The following is a 23,841-nucleotide window of genomic DNA, read 5'->3' as shown; positions in this document are numbered from 1 at the left end:
CATTGGGTTCTGCACTGGGACAGAGGCAGTCAAGGCTTGGATCAGCTGAGCTGTGCAATCGTTCTAAGCAGGTACGCTTGAATTCTGATCTGCGGTCAGCTTTGAATCCACACCTCTACATTAAATCCTTAATAAGAGGGTTAAATTACTGGTTAGTTTTTTCCTACAGACGATACACATAGGTTTGTCTTGTAGGGACATACTCAGTGGAACTGTGACAAAAAAAAACAACTGCTGTCTCACTGGGCCACATTTGTCCTTCCTGAGGTTTCCTGAGGTCCTCTAAAGGCCAGGATCATGGAAAGCATGGACTTGGAAAAGGAAGAGAAGCGCTATTGTGTCCGTGGGAAGCATGTGGCTATAATCTGCCTAGTTGTGGTGGTCTCTGCTGTAGCCGTGGGGCTTGGGGTGGGCCTAACGCGACCTGACACCTCTCCAACTCCAACTTCAACTCCAACTCCTCCCAAGCCTACCACTAGCCCTGAACCTCCTCCGGCTGAGAGAGGGCCCTGTAAGCCATCAAATGAAACCAACGGGGAATGGAAGAATTTCCGTCTGCCCACCTACGTGAAGCCTGTGCACTACAACCTGCATCTGGAGCCTGACCTGACTACTGACCTCTATACTGGGAGTGTGTCCATCAATCTGGAGGTCACCCAACCTACACGCTACCTGTGGCTACACATCCGAGAAACGTTTGTCAACAACATTCCTAAGTTGGTGTTGAAAAATGGGCAGGATCAGAAGGATGTGACAGTGAAAAGTTGCTTTGAATACAAACCACAGGAGTATGTGGTGGTAGAGACTGTGGAGGAATTGGCGGCCACCAAGCCAGGCGAGGTGTACGTTCTCACCCTGGACTTCCAAGGCTGGCTCAATGGATCTCTGGTAGGCTTCTATAAGGTCACGTATGAGGAAAATGGAGCTACCAAGTAAGTTTTATGTGTTTGTGTTTGTCTGTATACATTATTTTCTACTCTGTGTGAGACAGTAGGATATAGGGTTCTTGTTTGAAGAATTTGCTTAAAGGTTTGGGATTATTCTCTCCTATTTAATGCTTTTTATAACTAGAACATATTGAAACAATACTAAGGGTTAAGGGTGTTATCGATTTATGGGAACAGAGGTTCCCAAAACTGTAGTTAAAGTTTACATAAATCTTTAACTTTTTATCTTGCTCTTTTGAAATGTATACTGAATATGCTCCTTTTACACATACATAGTTATATGTCATGTCTATGATATACGAAGGGAACTGGAGGACTGTCTGTTAAATAGCTTCAAACCACCAACTAGATTCAATTTCTATTTAATTTAAGGTATACGTTTTCAAGAATGGATATTACAATGATACAAGTTAACTTAAATCTTATATCTTGCCATCTTTTGACCACAAGAAATCTTCTCATGCAAAGCTTGGTACATTTTGCCAATTACTTTAAATATTTTATTCGAACAGGTGGCATAACAATTGGACAATTTGATTTAATGCAATAGAGTTAATCCAAACATAGGCAAGTGTATCTCATGGGATAACATGGGAAATTTATCATGGGAAACTACTTAGAATGATCAATGAGATTTTTTTTTGTTCCAATTCCAAATGGGGAGTAATTTTATTGCTGTTTTCTGCCATCTTACTCCTTTGCAAGATATTTGTGGGTAAATGTGTTATCAAAGATAAATGATATGATGCCGTTACTCTTACTATTTTTGCTTTATAAAATAATGTGTTTTAATGGGACAAAATAAGTTTAAGTGCCATTGTGTTATATTAATCTGTGCATAACATTTCAAAGACAAAGAAGACAAGTAATGCATTGCTGTGATGGGGCTACAATAATGACATTATTGGGCTTATTTTTCATGATTTTACAATATAACACAGTATGTTTCCAAAGCACAGGTACAGAATAGAAAGCTACAATTGATCATTATGATTACAGTCCTGAATTGTGTTCATACTGTTGAATATCAGGCATTAATTTCTTTTTCCAGAAAGATTGCTGCCACTGACCATGAGCCAACTGATGCACGAAAATCTTTTCCTTGTTTTGATGAACCAAACAAAAAGGCCACCTACAAAATCTCCATCACCCATGATAATTCTTACACAGCCCTCTCCAATATGCCAGTGGAGGTACAGTTATATTCAGCCTCAGTGCTTATGGGTGTAGAATCCCCTTTACAGAAGAATGATGGGTTTACAGGACCCTACGCTACACATAATGTATGGTATACACGGTACATTAATATCAGCAAATCTAACAATAATGCTTAGTTTCTGTAAGTATGTAGAGTATGTAAGTATGTATGTATGTATGTATGTATGTATGTATGTATGTATGTATGTATGTATGTATGTATGTATGTATGTATGTATGTATGTATGTATGTATGTATGTATGTATGTATGGAGTTTGAGTTTACGCCCGTTTAATTTTAATTGGAGACAAAGGTTTCTGTGGCTTGAGTCTAAACGAGAGTGAGAGAAAGGAGTGAATGCTGTGAATGCAAATCCAGGAGCAATCCATCTTCTTCCCATGTCCTGTTGAGTTGGGAACATGACCCAAAAATAGAGGCTCATTAACCCACAGTCGCCTTTCTGTTCCAGGGCACCCCTCAAATACTTCCTGGCAATAAACTCAGAACCTCCTTTCTCAACTCTGTTCCAATGAGCACCTATTTGGTGTGTTTCGCTGTGCACCAGTTTTCCTATGTGGAAAGAAATTCCTCTCGAGGGATTCCAGTAAGTATAAAACGTTCTCTAGAATTTAAAAATTAACAACTAACAACTGACTTTGAGTTGGTATAATACACTGAAGATTGTGTGGGTCAAGTTAAACATGTTGTGTCATCCGGAACATCGAAATTGTAAAACTTTAAGTTGGCAGATGATTGTCTTTTCTAAATGACAAATTACACTTTCAACACATTCACTCACACAAACTAATGAAAACATTGTGTAATCAGTTTTCTCTTACTATGAAATCTGTTATTCTTTTCAAACAGCTGAGAATCTATGCACAGCCTTTACAAATAAAAACAGCAGAATATGCCGCTGACACAACCAAAGTCATTTTTGACTACTTTGAAGAGTATTTCAACATGTCATACTCAATCCCCAAGCTAGGTATGTTTTTGTGTTGCATAAAACTTATAAATGAAATCATTCTGTAAGAAACAAAAAGTCAACATTTGATGTAAATAATTATTTTATTCTATCAGATAAGATTGCTATTCCTGACTTTGGCACGGGAGCCATGGAGAACTGGGGCCTGATAACATACAGAGAGACCAACCTCCTCTATGATGAGAATGAATCTTCCTCTTATAATAAACAACGTGTGGCTAGCGTTATCGCCCATGAGCTGGTTCACCAGGTAAAAGATACAAGAGTGTATCATTGCAACTTTCATGCTTATCTGTTGACTTGCTTACATACAAGAGAAAAGCAATGGTGCGATTGGCTGAGGGGATTAAGCAATGTTTTTTTGCAAAAGATCTTAAGAAATTTGTCAGTAAGTTATTCAGTTAAGATTTGTCATGGAAATCCTTGACTTTAATGTCAACCTTTTGTACAAACGTCTAGCATTACAGTTATCCATCACATAATTTTATGATATACCTTATCGTTATACCACCTGAGCTGTGCAACAAGGGCATGAAGTTGTCCATTAAGTTTTATGAACTGGTCAAAGTTGCGGGAATAGCTACAATAACAGGTTATTTCCTTCCCTGAATGAGGAACAAACACTGAATGAACAAATGGTGAACTGTTTGTTTTCAAATACAGCATGGCCAGTATATACTTATTGATCAAATAGAATTCAAATGTAAACCCCCCCACACACATAATTACTCTTCTCTAAGACACCTCCTCCCAGCACTCCCACAACATGCTTGCCCAACAGCAAGTACAATTTGCAGAGCCTATGCTAAATGCACCTGAAGAATCATGAAAAATATTAAACGGATTGCCTTTCTGGTGACTGTGGCAGGGAAGAGCACTAGCAAGCTAGAGCTGGGCATCTCATGTGTGCTTAGTAAAGCATTGACAAAACGTTGCTAAGGTTAAATCTTACACTGGAGATCAATAGGCACATCCTCTGTGGGATGCTGATCTAATAAATCCAATCAGGTTATACACTAGGTTAAACATAAACAGGTTATACGATATACTTACATAGGCTATACATGAATAACACACGAGAGTGGCACACAGTTGTATTAACCAATTATGTGGTACAGCCACATAATTGTCCATTGATCTCATGGGAAATCAGATGGCTAAGCGGTTAGGGAGTTGGGAAATTAATCAGAAGGTTGTTGGTTCGATTCCTGGCCATGCGAAATTACGTTGTGTCCTTGGGCAAGGCACTTCACCCTACTTGCCTCGGGGGAATGTCCCTGTACTTACTGTAAGCCGTTCTGGATATATGAGTAAGTGTAAATATATAAAATATGTAAGTTCTGAACAAATATTGATCCTCTCACTCCCACATACACAAATACTAACTCACCCACAAACTGAGGATTTTTAAAAGCGTGATGATTTATCTTCCTGTTGCAGTGGTTTGGCAATATTGTGACCATGGATTGGTGGGATGACCTTTGGCTGAATGAAGGTTTTGCCAGTTTTTTCGAATACATCGGTGTTGAGAATGCTGAGCCTACATGGAAAATGGTAAATTTTTTCTAGAAAGTTGAGGCCTTCTGTTAGAATTAAGTTAACAGTTGTGAGATCTTAAAAAATGAATTTAAAACAAATCATTTTTATGTAAAACTTTGACAAGACATTTGGTTGTTTAACCAATCTTTCCATGGTGTTTAAAAGCGTGACATCATGATCATCAGTGATGTACTTCCGGTCATGGTGGATGATGCCCTTCTCTCCTCTCATCCAATCATTGTGGATGTGTCAACTCCTTCTGAGATAACCTCTGTGTTTGATGCCATATCCTACAGCAAGGTAATCTATAATAATGTAATTTCACTACAATATCACAATATAGTAATAATAATAAATAATGTATTGTGCTTCTGTAGTTAGACATTATTACAGTAGAGTGAATGTGCTGTCAGCTCAAATTAATAACTGCACTACTGTAATGTACTACAATACATACAATAAAGGTACAGGGCAAAGCTAACAACAATATCAATGCTGGTGATTGATTATGTCATTGCTTGTTTATACATTATGTATTGCAACAAGCAGTGTGTCTATGAACATTTGATGAAAGGGGTATGGCATTTAACTATTGTGTTGCATTCAAACTCACATAAACCTTTTTTACTGCGACTTTACACCCAATATTACTCTCTCATTATGTCCCTAGGGAGCTTCAATTCTTAGAATGTTGGAGGACTGGATGGGTCGAGATACTTTCAGAGATGGCTGTCGAGTAAGCAAAACATCAGATCAAATACACTAAACTTATTTGCCACTTTCATTGCATTGTGTACATATAAAATGTTGTAGGATACACTAATCCTAAATCACACATATTATGGCTACAATATATAGTCATTATGTTAGCTTCACACTAAAACATTTTACCAAAATGTCAGATCTGTTTTCCAGTTGCAACATGCCACTTAAGTATTTTATTGTTCACCTCTTTAATAGCAATGATAGTAGTACTTTTTCTGTTTCCCCGATCAGAAATACTTGAAAGACTATCACTTCATGAATGCCAGAACAATAAATTTCTGGGATTCTCTTGCTGAGGTATGTCAGAGTTGTAATCCTTACAAACCCTTTCTCAAAACATGCGTAATTACCCCAAAATGTTATGATAAGCCATTTAAAAATCTTTGTACATGGAAATTTTGCTATTTAATTAATAATAATTATTATTATTAATTTGTTAATCTCATGATTTGTTTTAAATTAGTGGATCCATTTATCAAATCTATGTTTTTGTAAAAAACTAAATTAGAAACAGTAAGTGAAGCGATTGGGGTTGGCAATGTCATAGAGGAAACATACTAAAACATACTGAGTAAAATATCGAAATAAATACGAATTTAACCTACATCTACAGTCCAACATTAGAGAAACTTTACAAGTTTTTCAATACACATTAGCCTATGCTCATATCTGGATGCTCCCATTTGTACTCATACATGGAAAGGACACACTATACCAATCATCCCTCAATATGTGCTCCTAATAAATGATCTTGGATGCACTGTATGGGTATTGTTATTTAGCACTGTCAGAAAGGTAGCTTTAAAATGTAACTTGCCACTTACTCAGCCTTTAATGCATTTTTGTTCTTATTGTATCATTCTGTGTAAAATGTACTGTAGGTAAGCAAGTTGCCAGTGGCAGAAGTAATGGACACATGGACTAAACAAATGGGCTACCCTGTGTTGGACTTGGCCATTGTGGGCACTGAAGCCAAACTAACCCAGAAAAGATTCCTTCTTGATCCTAATGCAAATCCTACCCAGCCCCCCTCACCAATTGGGTCAGCAATTCAGAAATCAAGATTCCTGTTTATGATTAAATATTTCATACATTTGTTGTAATGTACATTTGAATTGAGGGCAAAACATATTTTGTAGGGTTTATTTTCAATTCAATTAATGGGAAATGTCCAAGTCCATATTTTAAGGTGCAAATACATGTATTTTTTGTTGTGGGTTTGATGTTCAAGAATCCAGCCAATGCTTTTTTTTTACAGATATAAATGGAACATACCTGTGACTTGGCACTCGGTGAATAGTGAGAAGAATATGTCAATTATGTTTGACAAAAGTGCAACAGGTAAAATAATAAAATATATAATAATATAAGCACATTATATTTATATATATGTATATAATGCTTCACTTCCTATATCAATAGGCAATATCAAACAATTGCAGTACATCGTTTTTTGTGCTTTGTTAGGCAAAACCATCAATTTCAATTCTGCAAAACATGTTTTTTATCTCTCCTAATTACTTTACTATTCAAATTTAGAATTGACTCTGGAAAACTACTCGACCAATACAGATGGGCTCCTAAAGGTCAACAACGATCATATTGGATTCTATAGAGTCAATCATGATAGCAATATGTGGAGCACCATAAGTCAACAACTCGAACTAAACCACCTGGTAATTATATTGTATAAACTGAAAATATTCTATAAATAAATCATATGTTTTGATTGTACTGCAGTCCTTCACTGAGTACATTTAGAGGGATGAAGTGTAATATTTTATAGCAATTAACAACCTGTAAAGAAAGAGATTGTAGAATGTCAAATTTGTATTGTAGCAGCACTGGATGCTAATCACTTAACAATACAGGTAGAAACCATTGTAGTATATTTGATATGAACCTTGGTCTTAAAACTGTTTTTACTAGGAGTTTGATGCAGCAGATCGAAGCAGTTACATTGATGATGTCTTTGCTCTGGCAAGGTAGGCTGACAAACATTTGAAAAAACTAAAACTGAAACGGACCAAAAAAAAAATCATAAATCTGTAGAAAGAATTAACAAAAAGATTTGTTGTTATTTTCGCTTTAGGGCAGATGTTGTGGATTATGGCAATGCATTTAACCTTACAAAATACCTGACCAACGAGACGGAATACATTGTTTGGGATCGAGTGTCATCCTCCATTGCATATGTCAGAGACATGTTGTCAAGCGACAGTGTTCTCTATCCAAAGTTTCAAGTGAGTGTAATTAAAAATGAAAGAGAGGTTTCATTTACAGTTAATTACCATTCTAATAATATCACATATCTTGTTTTTTTTACAGATTTTGTTCCGAGAGCACGTGCGTGTCATTTCCAGGCGTCTGGGTTGGAATGATGTTGGAACTCAAAATGAGAGGTATGAGTGATAATTGGATGGGGGGGAGGGGATCATATCTGATCACCTGTCCCAGGGTTGCCACAATTTCCAGACATTGTAACTGGTAATGTGTGTGGTCTGTCTTGTAATTAATTTGGATTCACACAGGTTGTTGAGGGAAACGGTTTTAGGAATTGCTTGTCAAATGGGTGATCAAGAAATGCTCCATGAGGCATCTGCTATCTTTGCCAAATGGATTACAGACAACATAAGGTAAAAAAAAATGAAAAAATGATCCACTATACAGATGTTATTCTGTATAATCACCACATTCAGGGAAATACGTTCCCATTGTACGTGTCAAGCTATTTTTTGATTTTATGATTATGAATTTAACACACACACAGATTCCTGGCATTACTAGACAGATACTGTACTCTTTATATATTTTGGCAGGTATTCTAATAGTCATTGTTAATACATGTTTACTAATTTAGTATGATATTCAATTTGGAGCACTGAATGTCACAAACATTATGAACGGGAAACTAGGGATTTACAACCACCTCTGCCTCACTCTACATTGGTGTCAGTAGGTCATTGGCCATGATGACATTCAGAGATGCACCCATATAATAAACTATTGCATCCACAGCACTTTACTTTAGCTAGCCTTGTCTTAGTTTCTCTTATAGAGATACACAAATTTGTAGAAAATGTGACTACAGCTCATCTAGAAAATAGGCTTGAGCACCACCGGTAGCAAATTAACCTCACATCACTTTAACTGCAGTTTGAGGCGAATGGTACAATATGCTATAGTGGCAATGTATCATGGACAGTATTCACCTTGTTTGTTTGAAGTCTGACGTTTGTCCCATAAAACCTTCATTGCTTTGTGGTCTTTTATCCTTTGACAGTGTGCAGGTTAACTTACGTCTGCTTGTGTATCGCTATGGCATGAAGAATTCCGGCACAGAGACAGAGTGGAATCAAATGTTTGATATGTATCAAAAAGCAACCTTAGCCCAAGAAAAGGACAAGCTTCTTTATGGACTTGCATCTGTTGAAAACGTCGCTCTTCTTTACAGGTAAAGAACACATTTTCATTCTCAAACTTTTATGTCATGTTAACCCTCCTATTGTCTTAAGAAATACTAACATTTATTACCTTTCTGTCACAGTGACTTGGGGTCCAATTGATCTCATAACTTATAACTTTTGAATACAAAAGTAATTTTTTTTTTTACAGCTTTACTTGTAAAGTGCAACCAAACAATCAACAACATCAGCTGTTTAGTTAAGCTCTTTCTTCCCCCAAAGATACATCTACAAATAAATCAATGCCAATGAGAACACATAAGCTGCCCCATGAAAGTGTGTGAATTGGAATTTGGTGATTTCACTGATTTCAAGACAAAATCACAACCATATGATGTAAACACACACCTAATTCAAACCAAGACCCTATCAGTATTGTCTTGGGTCATTGTGGCCAAAAAACAACATACGTTTTTTTTGTTTTTGTGGCAGCTACACTGAAAATTATTTGAAATCCCCAAATTTAAACTCTTGGGGTTATTTTAGAAATCTACTCAGGAATCCATGGACTGAGACAAATGTTTAAAATTATTTTCTTAGGTTTGAACATGATTTCAGGTCATTGTGACCCCAGGACAATAGGAAAGTTAATTCAACATTTGTCTCAGTTTAACTATCAATGTTAACATGCAAGATATAGCTTCTGTATTCAGCCTACAAACAATTATTTCTAACTAGTTAGTTAACTCAATTCTATTCCATCCGGTGTACTTTATTAATCCAAAAGAAATGTAAGAATGTATAATACTTTGACTTTATGCTAAGAGGCTGAGGATTCTGTGTGTGATCTTACAGGTTACTTGAGGCATCTAAAGATGAAAGTATTGTGAGAAGTCAGGATCTGTTCACTGTGGTTCGCTACGTCTCTCTGAATAAATTAGGCATAACTATGGCCTGGGACTGGGTCACCCTCAATTGGAACTACCTTGTACAGAGGTAAGCTAATATAGTAGTAGCTACTGTATAATACATTTTAATATTACCTTTTACATGTAGGCCATTTTATGTCAACCTTATTCAACATGCAAAACTTAGCTCATCTGAAGACAGATCATCTGAATAGGTAATAATGCACAAAATCAATTTTGTATCTGTGAGTAAATGTTAACTTATTTAGACACTGTGCTTCTTGATATGACTGAAAAATCTTGAGGCAAGTTGTGTATATTAATTCTCCTTGTCATAGATACACCATCGTGTTGTGTATGTTAATTCTCCTTGTCATAGATACACCATCATGTTGTGTATGTTAATTCTCCTTATCATAGATGCACCATCATGTTGTGTATGTTAATTCTCCTTGTCATAGATACACCATCATGTTGTGTATGTTAATTCTCCTTGACATAGATACACCATCAATGACAGAAACCTGGGGCGTCTGCTGACCCGAATTAGCTCAACCTACAACACAGAACTTCAACTGTGGCAGGTAAGAATAGTTTCTGGTAACAACAATGTAGATGATATTCCACTATTTACCCTAATTCCACGTGTCTAACAATCGATTAAGATTATGATTTGTTGACGGTTCCTGAAGTTGTCGTATGGTGATGACATTGGTATATACTAGTAATATATTTTCCCAAACTAACTACTAGATACTAAGTAATAAATCTTTGCTCACAGACAATGGTAAAGTATCGTTGGCAAGGCTGTGGATTGTTTGCATAATTTTGTCTTTAACATTGGATTATAGTTTATAGAGAATATATCCTCTAGACATATCTCTGTATTAAGTTCATTTTGTGGTCAAGACTCAAAGAAGCCTTTGTATGTGATCATTTTATCAGATGGAGCACTTTTTTAAACTTACACCTAACGCTGGTGCTGGAGAGATGCCCAGGCAGCAAGCTCTGGAGACTGTGAGGAACAACATTGAATGGGTCAGGAGGAACAAGGAAGAGATTGGTGTATGGCTGGAAAGCAATGTCCCCTCATAATAATATTCTCGAATAAAAAACTGGATGACACATTTTTGGGGCGCAGAGTGTACACGATGTGGCTAGTGTTGACCTAATGTTGGGTACACATTTGATTTATGTGACATAGCAAGTGGTATTCTGTCTAATGGTAATAACTTACCCACAGCACAACTTGATTTCTTGTAATTTGCCAGAAAGGAAAATAAACAAAAAAATATTTTAATTGGGTAGGTGGTTAATTTATGCGATAGTTAAATCATAGTTGATGTCAATATCATTCTCAAAATTAAATTGGTTTGAACATTGGAATCACTCTCATTCAACTGTTGAAACCATCTCAAAACTGCCAAACAAAATACCAAAAGATTCAAGAGGGATTGTTGCAATAAAGAGATCATTGTTTTACAGTATTTATATGAATTAGGTATGCAAACAAGGCCTTTCATGCATTTATTCATATTTTTGTAAATACTGTTCAGAAAGAAATACAAAAATCACCCAGCACGTCATTACACATTATTGCAAACATTAAATATGATTTACTTTATTGTCCTATGAGTTACATTGTACGGATTTATGTAAGAAAGGTTAATTAGTAAATTCTTTATTTAAGAAACGTGCATTTGTAAATTATCTCAGAAATCAGCCATCAACTATGAAATTGTAGAATGTATGATTAAAGTGAAAACGCTTTCTTGTCATCAGTATATAAATGTACATATTATGAGGGACCAAAAACATATAAATATGTTCTTTTTTGGTGAGTCAGCTGAAAGCAGTAAGCTATCAGTGTTGTATGTGCATGTCCATTCATTGTTTATGGTTCATTGAACAAGCATGGAAAACATTGTTTAAACCCTTTACAATAAAGATCTGTAAAGTATTATGGATTTTCACAAAATGATCTTTCAAATACAGTGTCTTGAAAAAGGGAATTATTTATTCCATTACCTGGTACCCAGGGGAAGCTTCTCCTTCTTGGTTACAAGCCAAAACCAAATAGTTAGGATACCAAAAGGTGACGAGAAAAAGCCTGAAGACTACTGATTGGTAAGTGAGAAATGCGAAAAAGGGACAACCTGCTCAAACCTGCCATTTTTTATTGTCTACTTCACAGCGGCCTATGATGGCAGCTCCATTTCTTTCTCCCACTCCCCTCTCTTGCTGGACATCTTGGTTCAGCCTAATAAGATAATTGAGATCTTTGGCTGAGTGCTCACATTTTCACCTCTGTGAGAACATGCATAAAAAGCTGAACGATTTATTTAATCTTAGCTCATAATCGTCCTTTACTTTGACTAAACCTGTAATTAAAGGTGTCTGAAATATAATAATGACTTATTCCACCAGTTTGAATAAACAAAACAACCCCTTATCCTGTCTGGTGTCAACATGTTTACTGCAATGAGTAAGGAGAAAATAAATCCAGAAGACGTTCTAAGCATTTACAATCTCAAGGCTACATTTTGAGAAATGTGGACATTGATGTCACCATGTCCATAATAATATAGTGTGTAATAATAATATGTGATGAAGCCAATGGCACTGTGGTCACTCTTCCTGGAATGGGTTCATCATAATTCTGGATTGAAGTGGCCAGCAAGTCCAGATATAAAACCATGAAGACCTGTGGAGAGACCTGAAAACAACAATTGTGAAAATTCACCATTCATTGGCAGTTTGCACAAAACTGGGCTATTAATGCTATTAATAGAGAAGTTCAGGAAGCTCATACACGGCAATAAGAAACATTGATTATTTGTGTATATGTGTATATACATATGCAGCATTTGCACCAAATGTTACGTTTATTGTATCATTTCTTTTTTCTTTTCTTTTTTTCAAATTGTCTATTTAGTTCAGAATAATAACACAGGTTCTCTGAACAGTGTTTGTATAAGAATTGTTTAGCTACACAACTAAACACATCTGTACATTTCAAAATTAGTTGCAGGCACTTTAAAACATGGAAAGGTGGTACCTAATATTTTGTAGGTACTGTCAAGGTCGTTTCACATCAGTTCTCATGAAGGAAAAGATTAAAAGAGTTATATACTTTCGACCTATAGTAACACTGCTCCTGTCCTCAGTAATTGTTCTGGGTTTGTCTATCAATGGCATCAATATATATATTTTATTTTTTATTTCACCTTTATTTACCCAGGCAAGATCATTAAGAACAAATTCTTATATATATGGGGCACAATGTCTCCAGTTGAAATAATCTTTCATCATTGGGTCAAAGGGAGCTGGGATATTGTCATAGGGACTTGATTGTTGATTGTGATTCTTTGCCTGGTTTGACACCGGAGCATTCCTGTGATGGCCCTTCTGAACCTGAATGAAACAAAATTCCCAGAATACTGTAAAACAAATACTGTACATAGCCTCAGATCATTCCAAATGCAGCTATCAAATAGAAACCCTGCATCCAATTCCATTGTTTGTTAAAACCTTATGGTTGTACAAGAAGCAGCGTTGTTTACATTTAGTTGTACTTTAGAATACAAATGTATTTAAATAAGCAGGACAAAATTATCTTACTTTTTGTTGGCGATGACATAGATGCATGGATTATAAAACGTAGAGGATTTAGCGAAGAGAGGAGCAATGATGGCCATGGGTGCTGGTATCTTTTTTGGGTCTCCGAAAGATGCCCAGAGGCACACAATGGAGTATGGTGACCACGCCACGAGGAACATTACGATCATCACTATCGACATCTGACAAAAAACAAAATAAATGATGGTTAATGTAGCTATGTACCCAATGATGGGGTCAGATGGCTGAGCGGTGAGGGAATCGGGCCATTAATCAGAAGGTTGTCGGTTCGATTCCTGGCTGTGCATAGAAAAAAAGTGAAAGTGAAGTGCCTACTTGCCACGTTAGTCCCTCGGGATGAGCTTCTGCTAAAATGACTAAATGTAAATGTAAGCTAACTCTCAATAAAATCTCAAATAAAATGCACCTGAGACGGCATGAAAAACATAAAGTAACAGGAGCATTTGCAAAAAGTATGGTCACAGAGCTGGTGACCTGGGCCTCATGTGAGTGTTGATATTTAGTTAGAAAGTTAGCTGTATCGTAATTCTAGCTCACACACTTGAAAGGTTTTGTTTTTTTGTTTTCTTTAAAGCGGGGGCTTACCTTTGTCACATCCATCTGATCTGACCAGTCCATGTTGATGGTATCTAAGCAGTTGCTGGCTTTGTACCTTTTCATAGTGACAGACACACTGTAGTAGCAATAGAACATGACTGACAGGGGGATGATGAAGTTCACACAGATCACAGCCATGGTGTAAGAGATGAATGAGCTGGGGGACAGAGAGTAAAGATTTGGTTATGGTCATAATGTTTGTAACCCATACTGTACTGGTTGCACACAATTCACAGCAAAGTCCAAGAACCATATTTAATCACATAGTGCTTCAATGTACTGTACACTGCAGCCCTACCAACAATGGCAATTCCAATTCACAAACCTCCCACAAACATGACTAGTGCTGCTACCACCTAACACATCTCAGGGGAAGGTAGTCAGACCATGTAGACCATACCTCTCCCTGAGATACATCACAACATCTCGAAAAGGTACTCGCATTTTTACTTATTGGCTGAAATTATAAAATAAGGCCTTTAACTCACGCATCATTGTTTCTCCAATTGATGGTGCAAGTGGCTCCAGTAGGGTCGGGGGCATAGCCTGCCCAGCCAACGATTGGCATGGCTGACCAGAAGACAGCATTCAACCATGCCGCCAAGATGAGGAGAGTGTATGATCGGGTGGTCATTTTCTGCCCTAACCACCAATTAGAAACACATGATCAATGTTTACGTTCAAAAAGCAACTTTCTGAGAAATGCTTTGGTGAACCAGTCTCTTCTCAAGCTTTTGTTCATTGTCAAACTTCACAGCTCAGTCTGGCATTTCACCTCACATTTACAGACAGTCTATCACTGTTGCCACTGGACCTATCAGAGAAGTCAGATCAAGTATGGATATTAACAACTCCTCTGGCCAAAGTGTTGAAATGGCAGTTTTGTTGTTTTGATTAATTGAATGTTGGTTTAGCATGTTGGCAGTACCTATTAGCAATGTCTCGAGGATTAAATGGTTTTCATAAAAATGAGGCAAGGTTGTTTGTTCTTGCTTTGCAGTAAAGCATCTCTATATGAATATGTTACATACCTATGTCAGGTCTGCAGATGGATAGGTAGCGATCAATGGCCACCACAGTCAATAGTCCAATACTAGCCATCCCAAAAAATATGTTGAGGGCTGCATAGATCTGTAGGGAGAAAAAAGGTTTTTACAATTTTGGAAACCTGCTTTTATGTTTTATTATGTTTCGGGTGTCTACACTTTACCATTGTAATTATGTTGGATGTCAACATTGCCGTCCATTATGAAAAGAAGCTTTGTGGAAGTTTTCTGTGAAATTTATTTGTGGTCATTTTTATGTGACTGATCAATGGCAATTCCCATATCTAAGCAGAGGGATGAAGTGCTTAACTTTTGGTATATAACCACTAACCTTTGTTCAGCTAACACAACAATCTAAGGGCTTGATATAAACCTGGTTCCAATTGGGGTTTTCTGAGGTCAGGACCTCAACCCAGGATTAGTATCACATGACATCACACCATTTTGACACTACGCTTCTCATTGACATTGAGTGGACGTTTACAACACTTTATAAATGTCCACTCTAAAATTCCCAAATGTCCTGCACCATGTTTATTTGAACCATATTTGAACCGTTATCATAAAACTATTTTAGTATTAATTTTCATAAAACTTGAATTATGTTCTTACAAATACATGTGTTGAAGATTCAACTATGCATATTAAAGAATTTGAAAATAAAGTAAAGTTTACCAACCTGACAACCTGTGTAACCAAATTTCCAGCTGCCATGGAGGTCAGATGCTGCAGACATAGGGTATCCAATGCCAGCCACACCAACATCAGTAAATGCTAGGTTAATGATGATGGCGTTGGTGGCATTGCGCAGTTCTTTAAACTTCACAAACATCAGCAGCACCACAATATTACTGGCTAAACTGACGACACCTGAGAGAGCAAAATTAAATCTTAAGTATGCTTGGTACACAAAAATATTACTAAAGACATTATTAATGAACATTATAAGGCAAGAAAACTGTCAGAGAATCTCACATTTCCTCTGATATCACAAGCTCTAAATAAGGAAGACATTTCAAGAAAAGAAACCCTGTAGTTCTAATACAATATATTGCCTAGTGGAGGTCATTTATTATTCATTAAGATTGTTGAGTAAGTTGAGTTTCTCAGCAAACTAATAATTACCATGAACTAGCTTGGTGACTGGTTCCATTATGACTTCAGCTGCCGAACAGTAGGGGAAAGCTTAAGCTGACTTGAATTGATTCTTATGAAATCACTGCTGCCAACAGGCTTGCAGTTAACTTTGAAAATGAACCAAATCACAATGTGCACAATGTGTTTTTTCACCACCTATAACATTGGAAGGTTTGATGACAGAGGTCAAAGATGACAAGTTTGATGGGTAAAAAAAACAATGTAGATCAAAAAGTCAAACTAACTGTTTTTTGGACAATGGCTGCTTCACCTCTTGTTTTACTCTCTGAATAAAAGAAAAAGGGAATAGGATAGTGGATGGTTCGTGGTCATCACGACACTAACACCAAACCTGCCACAAATTAAGATACAAGAACATCTATCAAAGATATTGATGGTCAAGTCAAAGGACAAAAAAGACAATTTGAGTGGCAGTACATTACCATACTGAATGTGTACCTGCAGTAATAAGATATCCAGCCACTATGTTGTGCTCAAATTGTGTAAAGGCACTCTTTCCTCCATAGGGAACGGCCTCCCCTGAGGTATTGAGTCCAGACTCCGTTTCCATGATCCGTAGAAAAAATACTCAATAGAAACAGAAAAGCGAAGAAGTCAGTGAAGTAACGTCAAAGTGAACTCTCATTGATTACCCAGAAACTGAATGGTCCATGCTCAAAGATAGAAGCAACGAATCAGCATATTGCTTGTCTAAATACGGGGTGTGTATGCAATGAGTGTAGAGCGAGAGAGTGAGTGTGTGTTAGGGATTACAACATTCTCTTTCCCCCAAAATTTCCCAACACTGTGGAGATTGTTTGTGCATAGCATGGGTAATGAGTGAGAGTACACAAGAGCGGATTACCAGTCACATGGAATGTCTTTATGGTGGGGTTGATCCCATGTGAGTCCCAACTTAACGTTTTCTTTTGGCTCAACAATGGAAAAGTATCGTTGTGCTTTTTATTTCTGGTGGTGAGTGTCTGGGCGATGCACCCTTAGTATGGCTAACGTTACCAGTAACATATGACAGACTTTGCTATGTTTTGATCTCCAGATTAGTGTCCAGATAGGCCAAAAACACAATGTCTTCTGGCTCCAACCCAACAGTAACATTCCATCGCAGTGCCCAAGTGCATTCCATTCTTGATTGAATTGCTACTTTCTTTTCCTTTGAAATCGTTATGTTAAGGATATTGTGGCAACAACTGAGTTCAACAGGGGTGTTCCACACTTAATTAAGTACCATGCAGACCACAGGCGAAGGTGAGCCCTACTGGATATACCTGGCCCATGATCACCCTTCCCAGGGTGTGCTTGAGGCGCGGTCGATGGAATTGGATTCAGGGTCCCAGTATGTTAAGGATATGAAATTCATATTTTTTAAGCAAATGGTCTTCAGGGAACATGCACTATTGTGGACTATCCCAGCACTGCATAAAATCATAGATGTCAGAAGACACCACAAAAACAAGTAGGTACATGTGAAATGGTTGTCACAAAACCATCAGAGGTTGCCGTGATGAAGTGGCACTACAACAAGGCTGTTCTGAAGGCATTTCTCTAACCTGGCTGCCACAAACAGTTGGATCAAGTACAGGTCAGACCACCAGGTCCACTGGGAGAGAAGGACAGGCAGAAGAATGTTGACTTCAAGCTTTTGCTGGCTGAAGAAATGATTGCTCAGGCACAGGGTGGGTGAGGTCAACAAGATGGCCAGTGATGATTATGATGACATGAGCACTGATGATGAAGAGTACATTCCACCAACGAATAGAAATTCACATGAAAATGAACATAATTAAAGGCCTATTATGTAAACCCGATGTCCACTATAGATAATTAAAAAAGTAATAATAATTGAGACTGGACATAAGGATTTCAAATGTTCACTGAGCCCGGGAGAGTGAAACCTGAAGGTGGCGGTAATGCATGTACGTGGATGCCAACTGCTTCCAAACATCATTGAAGAAAAAGATCCGGCATTTCGTAATTTTGCATCGAGTCTTGGTTTCAAACGAGAACGGAGTAGAGGGTGGGGGCTTGGTTCTAAAAGTGCTTCAGTAGTAACCAGGCAGTAAAAGTAACGAAAACGATACAAGCCTCGGTACACTGCTACACGGAAACGACCGCAACTGCGGAAGTAGGCTACTCGACAGACGCTTAGTTCGAGACTTCGAGTAGCAATACTGTAATCAGTAGTTACAACTAGGTAACATTTTCAGCGGCAAGGTAGCTGCCAATTATGTTAATTTAAAACTTATATTATTGTATAGTGTATTGGAGGTTACTACACAGTCGCTAGACTATCAAGGAGTTAACGTTACAACTAGTTAGCTATGCTAGTATCTAGTGACAGTAGTGAGACGGTGGTACAGTACTAGTGCTTGGGAGCTGGCAAGACGCTGCATCGACATGATCCACCAGTGTTAGCTAGTCAGCTAGTTAGTTAGCTAAGTTAGGTCCTAACATTTTTTTTAAAATCCTAATTGGTTAATTTCTCTTCGTTTCAGCTGCTGTTTGTTGGAACTGTCTGGAGGCAGCAAGCCTCAATCAAAAAAAATCTACAATGCGACTTGTTATTCTGGAGGACTATGATTTGGCTTGCGAATGGGCAGCGAAATATATTCGCAACAGAATCGTCCAGTTTAAGCCCAATGCAGACAAATACTTTACTTTGGGGTTACCAACAGGTAAACACGTTGGCACTAAAACGTAAAATAGATCAGCTGACTACTGACCACGTACGTTTACATTCTAAATTCCTTTCCCAGGAAGCACTCCATATGGCTGCTACAAAAAGTTGATTGAGTATCACATGAGTGGGGACCTCTCTTTCAAATATGTGAAGACCTTCAACATGGATGAGTATGTGGGTGAGTTTGCACCAAATTAAATGTAGATCACTTTGGCCAAGTCACAGTAATGACTGAGAAGTGGCCTATTCAGAAGCATTGCATGGGTTTCCATGAAATAAAAACGTCATACTTTTTCAACGTTTATTATGTGTTGCTGCATACTTTGTAAGCATTGTTTATTTATGTTTTACTCCTAGCTATAATGTGTCATCAAAGCAGAAGCTCTGTCTGCTTCCACTGTCAATTAACTATGGCAAAGGCTCGGACCTGCACCTGTTGTGATAAAATCTACAGGTACTAAATTGTTACAAATCTGATAGAAGACACTAAAATAATATTAAAAACAGGAAATGTTAAATTAAAATGTATAAATAAAAACTAGATAAAGTTTGTCAAGAACACAAACATTATGTCGGCTTTTTGCTAAAAAGCTTAAAGTTTGAAAGTTAAGTTTAAGGATGTAGGTTATATAGATAGATAGATAGATAGATAGATAGATAGATAGATACATTGATTGATTGGACAGACTTGATATAAATTGGAGTGAATGGGGTGTAAAGCAACCAGTCATAATGTGCCAATTGCCTTAATGGTGTGGGGTTTTGAGGAACCATATCAACACAGAATCAACTAAAGTAACCAACTTCTTATTCAATGGCTGTGTCACGGGCATCACAGGCACTGCACTACTAACAAGCAATTATTTTGGGGTTCAGAAGACGGGTCTCTGTCTCATTGTTCACACCAAACCAACAGAGACGATCAACAGGGACAAGGATGTGATTGTAACTCCAGCCAACAAGCATTCAGGGGCCAAAAATAGTCTGTCAGCTTTTTTGTGGTTGTGAAGTGGACATATCTAACTTGTCGTCTCTGTTTCTGTAGGTCTTCCTCAGAATCATCCTGAGAGCTACCACTCCTATATGTGGAACAATTTCTTTAAACATATTGACATCAATCCTGCCAACGCCCATATCCTTGATGGCAACGCAACAGACCTGGTGGCAGAGTGTGAGGCCTTTGAACAGAAGATTTCCCAAGCAGGAGGAATCGACCTGTTTGTAGGGGGTGAGATTTATATACAGTACACAGTGTTTCCCGCAGAAAATGTGTTAGTCAAGGTGGTAGGGTGAGATTTGCTGATGGACGGGAGGGGGGGTTCTCTAGAGATGGGAGACTGCCGTTGGAATGAAAGGGAGAAAACTGGCGGAAACACAGCGAATATCTCTATAAAAAAACAATGATTACCCCAAAAAAGATTAAAAAAATTATATAAACAGTACATTTTAAGTACGCCAATCCATCTATTGGATAATGAAAGACTTAATGAGAAAAAAAGTTAAAAAAATAAGAAAATATGTATATACTTGGTTACAAGGGCGTAGATTTTCATTTTCACAAACATCATTGTCGTTTGAAGATTGGGGGGAGTTTACCTTCCCAATATGAGTATTTATATTGGTAATTTCTCATCCCCTATTTGTCTAGGGATCGGACCTGATGGCCACATTGCCTTCAATGAGCCAGGCTCAAGTCTCGTATCCAGAACCAGAGTCAAGACTCTTGCCAAGGACACCATAGTGGCCAACGCCCGTTTCTTTGGCAATGACCTATCCAAGGTCCCTACCATGGCTTTAACAGTGGGAGTGGGTACTGTTATGGATGCCAGAGAGGTAAGCTTGGTTCAAATACAGCCAGAAGCCACATAAGACTGGTGTCAATAACTGTTGTTATTTATACCATATTCTCAATATAAATGGTATCAATATTGGGAGGCAATGGGTCGAATCATAGTCAAATACTGCCGTTTTACCATATGCAGCCAAGCACAACACCCTCTATAGCTTTTTAGGCATTCAGAAGTGATGATCAAACTTAATGCCAATCACATGATGATTTATTTTCTCAGGTCATGATTGTCATCACAGGTGCACACAAAGCTTTTGCTTTGTATAAAGCAATAGAAGACGGTGTTAACCATATGTGGACTGTGTCAGCCTTTCAGCAGCACCCCCGTACCATTTTTGTGTGTGATGAGGATGCCACATTGGAACTGCGAGTCAAAACGGTCAAGTATTTCAAAGGTGAGGATGGCAAGGGGCAGGATCAAAGGGGTCACAGGATTGGGTCTAATATGACCTAATATAACACAATGCTAGTGTCTCAATTTGTGACACTGTGTAAAATTGCAGAGAAATTCTACATTCTCTGGACATGTTCAATTTTGTGTAATGTTGACCTTGAGTTCCATTCCTCATAAGTTATGCAGTTTAGTAATGTCTGTTACAGTTTCTGCACTTAATTCTCTTTTTTTCTTTGGTGAGTCACTTGAGTATGGAAGGATTAGTAAAGATGCAGGATATGGTCACATCCTGACTTTACAGTGACTTTACTGTATCTGCTGTTCATAGACCCGGGGTGATTTAGAACATTTTAAAATGATAACAAATTCACATTTAGGAAAAGCCAAGAAAGCAATTGGATCAAAATACATTTTCTTTGTCAAATGACTGGTGCTTGGGGCTTGTGTTAATCTACACTCAGTTACCAATAGAAAAAGTAAAAACATGTAAATTAGCTATTTCAATTAGACATTTTTCATAATTGTACCTTTACTTTGATGTGGCTCTCCAAATTGTCATAATAAGTCAGGTGCATCCAGTTTGCTTTACTTATACTTGAAATATGTCTAGAACTGGATTAGAGTCCGTCTGTGGCAAATTGAATTGGACATAGTTTATAAAGGTACACATGTAGGTCTCACAGTTCATTACGGTAGAATTTGAAGCACTGATGGTAACACTATATATCACAATATATGAGTTTTTCTTTAAATTTCTAGTCCATTCATTTCAATAGAATGCAATCCACACTATTATAATAAGCATAATAACAACAAATTGCCCAGTCCAGTTCATGCTGAATACGTTTTATGTCAACACTATTTCCCAAGGTCAATTGTGAAATTAAGTTTGACTCATTTTCAGGTCTGATGCATGTTCACAACAGATTGGTGGACCCAGTGCTCAGTATAAAGGACCAGTGAGTGGATGGTGAGACCAAGGCAGATATTTTGTACCTCAAAACGTAAGATGCGTGTATTCAGATACTGTAATTATAACCAAGGTGGCCATTTGGACAATCCTGCGATTCAGCTGTCAGTTGTGCCAGCTTCTGTACATCTACTTCTGTACCCAACAGTTGACTTATGACTACTGTGTCATTTTTGCATTGGTTAGACTAGCTTGGTAAGTTCTATAAGGGTATTACAAACGCTTATTCTGTGACTGCATATGGCATGGACAGAGTTGGCCAACCATCTCTGGAGGGCAAAGACACTAATCAACCAATCATAGTTCTTAAGTGTTGAATATATCATGTCACATGTTTGAATGTAGCAATTTAATCCCGACACCCTGCCAAAGCAGATATCGGCTTGGAAGACAGTAATGAACACGGATAAGGTTTAATAAGCATCGGTTGTTCACGGGTGTTTCAAAATGTCTAGTTAAAACCACTCAACCTGTTCCGTTCATTTATTTGGTATCATTTTATGGCACTATGATTGGTTTCCCAATCTGTTTGTCAGGAAATCAGGAACTTGTATTGAAGGAATTATAATTGTTATAGTATACTGTACACAAGCTACAAACAGCTGCAAAGATTTTGCAGCTGTCTCATCATTTTGGAATTAAAATGGGTTTTCCCAATAGTAGAGACATAAAAGCAACCCAAGTCAATTAAAGGATTTCAAACATAAATATAGCTTCAAGCAACTGTTGTTACGAGCTCCTCCATAGGGGAAAGGTGAAATAAGGCTCACATACCTACCATTTACTTAAAGATTTTCACTGTAGAAAAATCCATTATGGCAGACTTGATGGACTCGATGGATGAAAAAGGTGCCACGTTTTTGAAATGTAAGTTAGATTGGGTGGATAGGCCATCGTTTTTAAAATGAAACTTGAATGTGAACTGTAGTACCCCTTATGGCCGGATCTGGTTTTACTGTAGGTAAAAGTTGTGCAAAAGTTTATAATTTTAGGTCAAGTATTTTGGGAGTCATTTGCCGTCTTTGGGCCAAATTGTCTGTTACAATGTTATTTTCATGTAAGTAGATTCCTGTTGTTGTACATTCCATGTTCAGTCTTCTCAATGCACCAATAATTTTCACACACGTCTGGGCTTCAGAAGTAACTTAATAGATGTTGCATACAACATGCTAGCTTGTGACTAATAAAGATGATTTTGAAGAGGACTCAATTTTCCTATTCTTTTCAGTATGATAATGCAAACGATTACAAACTAACAAGTACATAAAGATTTTATTTGGACTATTGCGGACAGAAATATTTTACTTACCTGAAATTGAGAAATGTTTGTATATGGATTTCATGGTCCATTACGGATTGTATTCCATTTTGGAGAAGAAAGTCTTCCGTCATCTGGTCTGCTTAGATTACGTGATTTCTTTTCAACCCTTCCACACAAGAATGGGCAGAATATCGTATACTTTTTTCTATACGATTCCTTGTGGTATCACTAACATAAAAACACAAGAGGTCACTCTCTGCTAAGGTTCAACAATTGTGGAGTTTCACATGGTAACCTTAATGGCTGGTGTATACTGGGTGGTCACCCTGACACATCTAAAAACATGCTTAGAACTGTTCTACTTTATGATTTGGTCTATTTTACTTGTAGAACCAAATTAATCTGGCACAACATGAGGCCAGCTAAGAAGAAGTGAATGCATTTGAATGGAAAACCATGTCAGTCATACATGAGATGATAATTTTAGTTCATTGTAGTAAT

General features: G+C 37.5%; 3 protein-coding genes across 4 annotated transcripts; 2 read left to right on the top strand and 1 right to left on the bottom strand.

The window, feature by feature from the left end:
- On the top strand, nucleotides 1-11,709 carry LOC124466512 (glutamyl aminopeptidase). The gene is made up of 21 exons (XM_047018417.1): nucleotides 1-71; nucleotides 268-932; nucleotides 1,999-2,140; nucleotides 2,615-2,749; nucleotides 3,013-3,133; nucleotides 3,229-3,383; nucleotides 4,574-4,687; nucleotides 4,838-4,972; nucleotides 5,343-5,408; nucleotides 5,669-5,734; nucleotides 6,319-6,479; nucleotides 6,696-6,778; nucleotides 6,977-7,113; nucleotides 7,367-7,422; nucleotides 7,530-7,680; nucleotides 7,766-7,839; nucleotides 7,969-8,073; nucleotides 8,721-8,891; nucleotides 9,697-9,837; nucleotides 10,252-10,333; nucleotides 10,695-11,709. Exons 2-21 carry the CDS (start codon nucleotides 298-300, stop codon nucleotides 10,842-10,844), a joined length of 2,880 nt encoding a protein of 959 aa, XP_046874373.1. The 5' UTR covers nucleotides 1-71; nucleotides 268-297; the 3' UTR covers nucleotides 10,845-11,709.
- A 1,073-nt stretch (nucleotides 11,710-12,782) lies between these two features.
- Nucleotides 12,783-16,879, bottom strand: rrh (retinal pigment epithelium-derived rhodopsin homolog). The gene is made up of 7 exons (XM_047017440.1): nucleotides 16,628-16,879; nucleotides 15,711-15,901; nucleotides 15,017-15,116; nucleotides 14,474-14,627; nucleotides 13,974-14,142; nucleotides 13,371-13,549; nucleotides 12,783-13,163 (listed from the first exon to the last, which is right to left on the bottom strand). Exons 1-7 carry the CDS (start codon nucleotides 16,737-16,739, stop codon nucleotides 13,058-13,060), a joined length of 1,011 nt encoding a protein of 336 aa, XP_046873396.1. The 5' UTR covers nucleotides 16,740-16,879; the 3' UTR covers nucleotides 12,783-13,057.
- A 1,218-nt stretch (nucleotides 16,880-18,097) lies between these two features.
- Nucleotides 18,098-23,284, top strand: LOC124466434 (glucosamine-6-phosphate isomerase 2). Of its 2 annotated transcripts, none has more exons than XM_047018280.1 (7): nucleotides 18,098-18,380; nucleotides 18,682-18,861; nucleotides 18,943-19,044; nucleotides 19,912-20,094; nucleotides 20,515-20,699; nucleotides 20,936-21,110; nucleotides 22,014-23,284. In XM_047018280.1, exons 2-7 carry the CDS (start codon nucleotides 18,738-18,740, stop codon nucleotides 22,070-22,072), a joined length of 828 nt encoding a protein of 275 aa, XP_046874236.1. In that variant the 5' UTR covers nucleotides 18,098-18,380; nucleotides 18,682-18,737; the 3' UTR covers nucleotides 22,073-23,284. The 2 variants fall into 2 exon arrangements, with proteins under 2 accessions (XP_046874236.1, XP_046874235.1); XM_047018279.1 differs by having other exon boundaries at nucleotides 18,098-18,400.
- Nucleotides 23,285-23,841: the final 557 nt, after the last annotated feature.

The sequence above is a fragment of the Hypomesus transpacificus genome, chromosome 3, assembly GCF_021917145.1.
Source record: "Hypomesus transpacificus isolate Combined female chromosome 3, fHypTra1, whole genome shotgun sequence".
Classification (NCBI taxonomy): Eukaryota; Metazoa; Chordata; class Actinopteri; order Osmeriformes; family Osmeridae; genus Hypomesus; species Hypomesus transpacificus.
Note: the sequence above shows the minus strand (reverse complement) of the source record. Positions and strands in the feature narration are given on the sequence as shown.

What these genes read in the sequence shown, in the direction of transcription:
- LOC124466434 (XM_047018280.1), top strand. Translation starts at nt 18,738, where the DNA reads ATGCGACTTGTTATTCTGGAGGACTATGATTTGGCTTGCGAATGGGCA. An exon ending in TACTTTGGGGTTACCAACAG is followed by an intron (nt 18,862 to 18,942) that starts GTAAACACGTTG and finishes TTCCTTTCCCAG; the next exon opens with GAAGCACTCCATATGGCTGC. An exon ending in CTGTTATGGATGCCAGAGAG is followed by an intron (nt 20,700 to 20,935) that starts GTAAGCTTGGTT and finishes TTATTTTCTCAG; the next exon opens with GTCATGATTGTCATCACAGG.
- LOC124466512 (XM_047018417.1), top strand. Translation starts at nt 298, where the DNA reads ATGGAAAGCATGGACTTGGAAAAGGAAGAGAAGCGCTATTGTGTCCGT. An exon ending in CTTTCAGAGATGGCTGTCGA is followed by an intron (nt 5,409 to 5,668) that starts GTAAGCAAAACA and finishes TTCCCCGATCAG; the next exon opens with AAATACTTGAAAGACTATCA. An exon ending in GTTTGACAAAAGTGCAACAG is followed by an intron (nt 6,779 to 6,976) that starts GTAAAATAATAA and finishes ATTCAAATTTAG; the next exon opens with AATTGACTCTGGAAAACTAC.
- rrh (XM_047017440.1), bottom strand. Translation starts at nt 16,739, where the DNA reads ATGGAAACGGAGTCTGGACTCAATACCTCAGGGGAGGCCGTTCCCTAT. An exon ending in TTGGTTACACAGGTTGTCAG is followed by an intron (nt 15,117 to 15,710) that starts GTTGGTAAACTT and finishes TTCTCCCTACAG; the next exon opens with ATCTATGCAGCCCTCAACAT. An exon ending in AATTGGAGAAACAATGATGC is followed by an intron (nt 14,143 to 14,473) that starts GTGAGTTAAAGG and finishes TCTGTCCCCCAG; the next exon opens with CTCATTCATCTCTTACACCA.